The sequence below is a fragment of the Periophthalmus magnuspinnatus genome, chromosome 17, assembly GCF_009829125.3.
Source record: "Periophthalmus magnuspinnatus isolate fPerMag1 chromosome 17, fPerMag1.2.pri, whole genome shotgun sequence".
Taxonomy (NCBI): domain Eukaryota; kingdom Metazoa; phylum Chordata; class Actinopteri; order Gobiiformes; family Gobiidae; genus Periophthalmus; species Periophthalmus magnuspinnatus.
This window is the reverse complement of record NC_047142.1, coordinates 19314768-19324406: the sequence shown is the minus strand read 5'-3', so window position 1 is coordinate 19324406 and position 9639 is coordinate 19314768. Positions and strand designations below refer to the sequence as shown.

General features: G+C 35.3%; 1 protein-coding gene across 1 annotated transcript in view; it reads right to left on the bottom strand.

Annotated features, from left to right (window-relative positions):
- Positions 1 to 95: 95 nt before the first annotated feature.
- The window catches only part of insra (insulin receptor a), an 80695-nt gene continuing 71151 nt past the window's right edge, over positions 96 to 9639 (bottom strand). The window contains exons 12-21 of the mRNA XM_033983152.2: positions 9037 to 9176; positions 7802 to 7961; positions 7277 to 7373; positions 7115 to 7182; positions 5295 to 5524; positions 3616 to 3726; positions 2643 to 2802; positions 2301 to 2430; positions 2083 to 2217; positions 96 to 1562 (exon numbers count right to left, since the gene is read on the bottom strand). Of these exons, the coding sequence (XP_033839043.1) occupies positions 1202 to 1562; positions 2083 to 2217; positions 2301 to 2430; positions 2643 to 2802; positions 3616 to 3726; positions 5295 to 5524; positions 7115 to 7182; positions 7277 to 7373; positions 7802 to 7961; positions 9037 to 9176 (1592 nt within the window). The 3' untranslated portion in view covers positions 96 to 1201. The remainder of the gene's footprint in view (positions 1563 to 2082; positions 2218 to 2300; positions 2431 to 2642; positions 2803 to 3615; positions 3727 to 5294; positions 5525 to 7114; positions 7183 to 7276; positions 7374 to 7801; positions 7962 to 9036; positions 9177 to 9639) is intronic.

The window sequence follows — 9639 nt, the reverse complement described above, 5'->3', positions numbered from 1 at the left end:
CAACCTTAGACCAGTTGGTACCCATATTATAGTACAAGTTATCGCACATTTATCGAGCAAATGTTATGGGGTAAAAACAATACAAGAGGCAGGTCATGAATGCACCTTGCTGCATTATTTACAGCACTATTTATTTGATCTTGATAACGATGGGCAGAGATTTAAGCTGAAGACACCCCAAAAACATGTCCTGGGCGTCACAAAGCAGAGAGAAACAAGTGCTGTTGATCGCGAGTCCAAAAATCTCCTAAATTATTAATATGATTTTCTGCATTAGAAAAAAAAACAACAAAAACATAAGAGACTAACATGTAAAAACATCTTTTCTATGACCGTATGCGTGGAAATACCTCCAGAATGAAAACATATCAACTATGTACAAAAACAACAGTAATACATTTATATATTTATATACTTTTAACTTCTAGACCCACTGAAATATACCAAAGAAGCAGCTATTGGTCAATCTGACAACCTCATTTTGCCATGGTTTAAATATCCTTCAGCTGTAAGTGTGAAAATTCAAAAATAAAACAGAAAACAGACTGTAAATAAATTAAAAACCCAAACATAACCCAAAAAGTAATAAATGTCATGTGTTATTTCCTGTTGTGCCATTGCGGAATACTGCAGAGTTGATAAAGGAGGTAAGCCACTTCAACTAGCTTCTCCAGTGGATTTGAGTTTGTTCAAAATGACAATATTTTAAATCCAAAGTCTTTTCAGTTCCTTTTCTGTAACATAGACTTTGAAACAGTTCTATGACAAGTGCTGTAGGCCATGGGCAAAATAGAAGGGCACTTTATATCACAAAAAATCTCAAAAAATGTAGAGACAAACCCTAAAAGTTGTATCGAGAGGAAATCGGGACAGTGGGGTTAGCAGCCTTCTTGTTTAAAGTTTGTTTCACAGTTGAATCTTTTTCTCTGTCCCATCTCAAAGTTGGCAATTTATGTACAGTATACAAACTACAATCATGAACGAGAAAGTCAAGAGTTGCTCTTTTTTAAATACAAAATAAGTGTCCGTAGAGGGTCCCGTGCAATTGGGACCACTGCTCTGTAGTGTTTGGCTGTGGCATCTATTGTAAAAAGGAGAAAAATAAAGTCCTGAGAAATGCACTGGTTGGCGCTGTTGAGAGTGTGTAGTACAAGTGAGGTCTATATAATATAAAATGAAAATATATTTAATCTATGTTTTGTTAGGAGGGGGTGGAGCGGGGCAGAGCTAGTATCCGTCCATTGCTCTTGCCTCCGTTCATGTGCGTGAAGGGCATGTGGTGTTCCTCGTAACTGCCCAGAAGCCCCATGGAAGCGGCCTCGTCTCTGTCCAAACTCTGGCCCTCTCTGTGGGAATAAGAGGAGGGATCTAAGGGGATGCTCTCCATATTCTCCATATCCAGATCGAAGTCCTCGGTCTCCGGAGGTTTGTTTTCCTCGCTGAAGAAAAAAGACACATCCTGGAAAGAGGGGTGCAGGTCCTCCCTCAACATCTCGATGATCTCCTGAAATGTGGGGCGCATTTTGGGGTTGTACTGCCAGCACATCTGCATCAGGTTGTGTCTGAAACAAGAGGGGAAAATAAGATTAGTAATATTTATTTATATAGTACCTTTCTAAACGCTCAAACACAATGATATAATACTAAAATCAAAGCAAGCAGACAAGGCAAAACAGTTAAAAGTAGGCCTTGCTAAAGTAAAGTTCAAGGAAAAAAGGTCAACGGTCAGTAAAAGCAGGTGGTTTGGAGTCCAGACTTAGTCATTTAAGAAAAAAATGGTCCATTTTCTTCCAAATGTGCATTGTATCTGTTCTGGAAATTCATAAAGTTGAAAGTTGTATTTATTTGTTAATCTAATTGAAAATTGAAACTGATCTATTTAAGAAAATAATTGTTTTTTTTAATTGACAGTAATATTTGGTAATTATTTAACCGGTAAAGTCCTACTCAGTGCTAGCCCCAGAGGGAACCTTATTGTACATTAGGAGAAAAAGAACCACAATCCCATCTGCTTAACTTCAATTTTGTCTTAGTAAAAAGAACAGAGTAGTTTAAAGCGGCGCCAACAAGTCTTGGACTCACAGTCTGTCTGCGCAGTTGTCCGGCCGGTCCAGGTATCCCCCGTCCATGACAAACTTCAGCACCTGCTCATTGGACAAGCCCTGGTACGGCTGCTCTGCCAAAGTACTGATCTCCCACAGCACCACTCCAAACGACCTAGAGAACATTCAACGCAACGTCAAAAACTCAAATACATGAAATATGCTCTAAAAACTAACCAGGGCTAAACTGATACTAACCAGCAGTCCGAGTGGGCAGTGAAGACCCCGTCCTTCAGAGACTCTGGAGCCATCCACCGCACTGGGAGCAGACCTTTACCTCCTTTCCTATAGTAGTCCGTCTCATAGATGTCTCGGGTCATGCCAAAGTCTAGAGGCAAATGATGAGGAAAGTTTGCTTTTATTTATTTATATGGGGCTTTAAGAAGGTTAATAAAAACAGTAATCCTGGAAAAATACTTGGTAAAATATAAAAATAAAAGCCCAAAATTTTAAGCCAGTCTTTTCCCTGTATGTATTAATTTACCATCCACTAGATGGTGCTACAGTCTAAGTTGGACTGTACTTACAGTCTACACTCACCTCCTATTTTGACAGTGAGATCATGAGCGACCATGCAGTTTCGAGCTGCCAGGTCTCTGTGCACAAACTTCTTAGCATTGAGATAAGCCATTCCATCAGCGATCTCTGCAGCCATTTGTACCATCTCCTTTAAGGTTGGAGGAGGACGCCCGGGGTTATTCTGAGGAGAAAAGAGTAGGGAAATGATTTATAGAAAAGCACTTTGAAAAACCTCAAACAAAAACAATTATGTTTCATTTTCTTGTGTCTGGTGTTATGGTGTCAATTAATACTTTGAAATGACATCACGCTGAGGGGCTGTGATCAATATGAGAGTTCATGGTCCTGTTTAGGTGTTTGATTTTCATCAAAAAGATCAGAGTGACTAACTGAAAAAATGTTGGCTACTGCTAGCTAGCTTGTAATACATTTTATATGTGGGTAAGTCTTGTTTAACATCACAAATCACGTCACCCGTTGTAGTTCCAAATAAGTCAGTTCTTTGTGGACTAGGTGTTACAAAAAAGCTCAGATTAAAGTCTAACACAGCTTCAGACAGAGCAGTGCCTACACTTAGCATTCCACCCCCAGGGAATGCTGATGACATCAGCTGCAAAGTATTTATGCCATGAAGCCTAAAGTCATACCAATGAAAAAACAATTTAAAGAATTTAAGTTAAAGAAACAAAGGAAGACTTGAGTTTTGAATATTTTCAAGAAATTCAACACGTTCATGAGCAACATTTTTGATTGTTCATGGGATTCAGCTGTTATATGAAACATTTTCAGGAGTTTTCTCTTTAAAAAAAAATAAAAAAATGTTTTAATAAAAAATTCATGTTTTAATCTAGAATTCATGAATAACAAAATAAAATCTCTAAAATAAATTTTATCAAACTGAATTCTGCCATCACCCTCACCTAGTGTTATGTATGAATTTTAATATTAACTTCTCAAACATATTATTTATATCTTTAGAGTTTATGTCTAGTACCTCTGCGTCCGGCCTCAGCGAGCGCAGGTAGCTCTTCAGGTCTCCATGAGTCATCAGCTCCATGACGACGAGAGTGGGCTGTCCCTTGGAGACCACCCCCAACAGACGCACCTGTGGAGAGATACATTTGGAACATGAGTAGAGCAACCAAAATATTATATTCAAGTAAAGAATACTATTACTTCAAAATAATATTACTCAAGTAGAAGTACAAAGTAGTGGTCCAAAAAATAAAAGTATTTGGGAAAACTACTGAAAAGTAATTGTTAGACATTGTCTGGACTTATTTAGCATTTTAAGTCAATCCTATTAAAAGGCCAAAGCATTAACTAAAAGCACAAATTCTGGTATTTTTACAGGATAGATCACCAAAATTTGACTAAACTAAATCATATCTGAAGGATTTGAACAAATGTTTAAATCAACATAAAGCATTTGATTTATCACAGTGGAAAGAGTAACTAAAACTTTTACTCAAGTAAGAGTAGCACCATAAATTATATGACTCAAGAAGCCATTTTCAAAGTTACTCCAGTAAATGTACTTGAATAAATGTAACCCCCACCACTGACTAAAATCTACTTACAGTTACTGATGAGGCAAAACTCTTTAAAACTGGTTTGGGGACAGAAACTCTTACAGTTACATTATAGTTTTCACAGGAGGAACGCCGCTGTATATAAAATATATATAGGCTCAGTTTTGACAGAAGTATATATTAGTGTATACCTAAGTACACACAAGAGTAGAGCTTGAGAATCCACTGCTGTGTAAAAATGTCCCTTACAAAACCCGTTTTTGTTTCGCCTGTGTTTTTCTCTAAAAAAACAAAAAAAAAACAAACACTTGCTATGTAAATTAAGTCTACTAAATCTAATAGAAAATTATTCAAAATCTGTTGGCCTCTTACATTGTATGATATTTATCCAATATTATGTGATATGATGATATTTATGTTGGACAGAACCTCTGACTGAAGGAGAATACATTTTAAAGCCCTTTATTTTTATTTTTGAATAATAATAATAATAATAATAATAATAATAATAATAATAATAATAATAATAATAATAATAATAATAATAATAATAATAATAATAATTATTATTATTATTATTATTATTATTATTATTATTATTATTATTATTATTAGCTCAAAGCTGAATTTTGTTTAAAAAACACCATTGTAAGCTGTGTTCACCTAATTATGAAACATTTTATCAACTTGTAAGAAGGAGCCATGCAGGTCACTATATGGCGCTTTGGGATGAGAGTTGATCGACTGTGCAAGTGTGATCTATTCTGCTCAATTTTTCTGTCTGAAATGTTCTAAAGCTTTGGAGGGACCAATAAAATCATGTATGAGAATACTTTTGATATGCCCCAGTGTTTGTGAAATCTGTCAGCAAAGATAGATTTAAATCAAATCAGGTAACTCAGCCTTAATCATCTGGTTTTGAGCTTGGATCTTGCCCCCCATTCTTTCATGCTTGGCCAGCCAATGATACATAACCAAGGAGTTGGGATCTCAAACCACACTCAGCTTTTATTAATTGACAAAAATATCCCGACATTGTTAATAGTCCTCACTGATTGATTTCCATTTAGTTTTTAGTCAAATTTCGATTTTGAAAATTTTTAAAATAAATATATTATTCAACAAAGTGAACCCAGCTTACCACATGATGACAGCTAAAGGCCTTCATGACTGAAGCTTCATTGAGAAACTCGATCCTCTCGCGCAGACTGGCCGATTCATTGACAGTCTTCACAGCGACGTATGTCTCTGACTCTCCTTTGATGATGTCTTTTGCAATGCCTTCATACACCATCCCGAACGAGCCCTGACCCAACTCACGCAAAATGTTGATCTTATCTCGAGGAACCTCCCATTCGTCCTCCTCGTACACTGTAATATCAATAATAATAGGTCAGAGAGGTGTTGATGTGATATCAAAATTAGTGCTGTACCAGGCTGTATGAAGTATTGCAAAAAAGATTGACTCTCCCATAATATAGACCCCTACCCATCATCTGAAATTATAACCTTATCAAATTTTGAACATGAACACCACCTATTAAATGGTTCAGTTACAATACAAATAACGCATTACAGGGGTTAAATTACTTCAACTTTAGACATTTGATCTTAATTTGAGTACTTTTATTTTACTATGCATGCCTATGATTATATATTTTTTGGAGCCTACGTGTTATTATTCATCACTTAAACATTACTTAGAAAAGCCATTACTTTACAAGACAAAACACAATTCTAAGTTTGGCAAAGAAGAGACTAAATTACAGAAAACATTAATATCATCATGTAATTTTCACCATTCAAACTTTCTAATTACTTTCTAATAGTACTTTTATTTTACTATGCATGCCTATGATTATATTTTTTTTGGAGCCTACGTGTTATTATTCATCACTTAAACATTACTTAGAAAAGCCATTGCTTTACAAGACAAAACACAATTCTAAGTTTGGCAAAGAAGAGACTAAATTACAGAAAACATTAATATCATCATGTAATTTTCACCATTCAAACTTTCTAATTACTCATTTCCAGCTGAAGTTGTTGTGAATGGTTCAGTTCTTGTTTGTCAGTTTCCCTTTTATAACAGTGCTGTGTACAGACTTCCTACACAATGAGTTCCCATTAACAACAACACTGACATTTGTAGACAATTTGCCATATTAGTAATTCAGACTACGCTGTTTTGAATAATACATTTATGCCCACAATAAACCTTTGGTATGGTACAATTTCAGTTATAATGTGTCCCCACGGAAAAAAAGACGGCAGTGCATTTGTTGATTGTCTGTTTTGAGAAATTAAATTACTGTAGTAATGGTTAATGAAAGCCATTAAGCTGCTTTTAATGTTGCCTGAATTTCCGGTTGTGTCATTTTCAAACATCGCCATTTAACCGTAACCGTATGCATTATGCAAGTAGTAGATATTTTGCGTGGGTAGAAATAAGTACACTATATAACATTTTAGGTGAAGTCGGCCACCTGCTTGTCTTCGTGGAGATGTTGTTGCTTTGCCTAGAATTTTCCACAGTATGGCATTAAACATATCCATCAGGTTAAATTTGTGGAATACTCAAGGTAATTTTGCGCAACAACTCCTGTAGCTGTATAAATGCAAGATGGATACATTTCCGTGGAACATTTCAGGCAACGACTGTAGCTAACCCAGTCAACAGAAGGGTTACATAGTTCATACTTTTATGTTGGTTTTAATGCATCTTCTTGTTACAAAGTGCTATTGTTAAAGTTTTTTAAATTATAGATTTTCCAGTTAATACTGCTCTGGAAATGATCTTTGTCATTGCTTATAATGGTGATTGGATAACATCTCTTTTCAGATACAAATAATTTCTACTTTTGGCATTACATTTCAGTAAAATAGAATTGGTCATCTTAAGTTTTTTTCAGTTGCAGTAATTAAAGATAATGTATTATGTAAGTTCACTCTTCATCTTACCGTCATTAGCACTGAGATATTCAGGGTTGGAGGAGGCATAGATTGGACCACTTGGACCTTGGGTTTGACTGAAATTAAATAAATAATATTATTATCATTTAAAATCATTTATACAAATATAAATAAACTAATGAACAAATGGATTGGTTAAACAGGCCTTACTTTTTCCTGAACACTACAAATCCACCAATGGCCACTATCAGTAACAGGGCAAAGCAAATGACTGGAGCTACTGCGATTTTCACAATGCTCATAGGATCTGAAAAAAACATAAGAAAATATATTAGGTACAGTGAATAATGAGGAAAAGAAAAACCTCATGTATTCAGCACATTTAAGATTTGTTCATTGGCTAACCAGGCTAACTAAGTATTTTTGAACCATAAAAGATAATACAAATCAATCTTATAATTAAAACAATTAGCTTGACCTGACAGACATTTACAAAACATTTATGTTGTAGCCACATTTCTGATGGATTGCTATGTTACTGTCTGAATATATTTCAGATAATACAAGAATACAAGAATCTTGATCTTTCTGGTCAAAGTTAGCCATGAACTTTTAACTAGCCAAACGTACATGTTTTTTTCCCCTCCAAAAGTATCAAGAAACCACCAAGAAATCTCCCTCTAAATCTTATCAACAAAAACATTAACATATTTCATACTTTACGGTTTGGCTAACCTGAGTCTGGGACATAGAAGTAGGTAGGTTCAGTCCAAGAGCCATTTCCAGCCAATGACGTGGCTCGGATTCGCACGGTGTAGTTCCCAGAATACATCACTCTCAGTTTGGCGCCTCGAGTCTGTCTGTACATGTTTCGGGACACGCAGTGGTGAAGCTCCTGGGGAAAAAAAAATCTTTTGATCATTTTAGAATTTAAGTTATTATATGAAGGGCATCCATTTCGTCTTTCTTGGCACTTAGAGTTCAGACCTCTGCCTGATCAAGCAACGTGAAGATGAACTGCCTAAAATCAGCTAGTTCAGTGGTATTTTCACAAACAGACTTTCCTCTAATAATAAAAATAAAATGAAGTAACCGTAACCTTCCTGTAACTCACACCCCTATTTACATGTTTACTGATAATTGAAAACTGTTTTAAGATACTCATAAAAACCTTTCCATTACCCTTTGAATGACCTTCCTCATAAACAAAGCAACTATAAATTTATATGCATTTTATTATGTTTACAAGAACAATTGAACTTTTTGTAATTGCGTTACTATGGAAACTAAAATATTATGTGGCCCTCTCAGGCAAATTATAACTGTGTGATCAAATTTTAAAATGTCAACTAAACATAGCATCTCCTCATGTTTGTGCAGTGCATGTCATTTTAAGATAGCAAACCTAATTAGCTTCTCTTGTATTGCTTTCATTACTGAGCCTTTAGCTATTAACATTTAATATATTGTGGGAACAGAAAGCACACGTTTACTTGCTATGATCAACAGATGCACTGAATCACCCAACGACTGTCCAATGACACTGTAAAGTAATAAAAGCATGACAGATAGAGGCTCCAGTGCAAGTGGGGGGGACAGTCTATAGCCCCATTCTTACATGCAGCCTGACCCAGGAATCTACTTGCATTTAGCCCGAACAGGTTAACAGTCTGTAGATACCACTGCAAACTGCTGACCGTTATTAAACTATGCTTTCTTTCATCAAAATTTTGTGACATACGTTCATAATTACCAATATAAATAAATCATATAATCCATAAACTTACCATAAACGCTTATAAATACTTTCAATAATGTAATATTGGTTATCGGCCACAATACAATCAGTTCAAAAAATCCATCCTGGATCCGTAATTTGTATCATGTATTCATTGTATTTTGGATATTTATTAAAGCTGCAGCAACTCAATAATTTCCCTGGAGGGTCAATAAACTATTGTGATTCTGACCTCGCTGTCTCCCAGCCGTTTGTAGTTGACCTCGTATAAGATGATCATGCCGTTGGGAGCAGTCGGTTCTCTCCACGAAATATGCACAGTTTTCTCAACCACTTCATACACGATGGGGGGCATGATGTCGTCAGCTTTATCTAAAAAAAAAAAAAATTAGGATTGATTAAAAGTCCTCATGTCTGGGCAAAAACATTCAATTATGTCTTATGTTTGTAATGTGATTTTAATTAATCTTTTGGTAACACTTTATAAGCACTTCAAATAAGAGAGTGCTCCACATTATCCACTTTTAAAACTCAACTCAAACGCTGGCTGAAATCAAATCAGTCATGTGATCACTAATCAATACATGGACCTCCCTTCTTACTTTTCTTACCTTTTTTTTTTTTTTTTTTTTTTTTTTTTAACTCTACTTCTCACTTTTTAACTCTTGTATATTGTACGAATGTGATGTATTTGTTGTACTTTTTACCTGCCTGGGGACTGCGGATGTAAATTAGCTCTGTAGCTATAATCCGGCATATTTACATTTGTTTACAACAGATGTTCATTAATGTGCATTGTCCCTATCAAATAAATAAATAAATAAATAAACTTTGA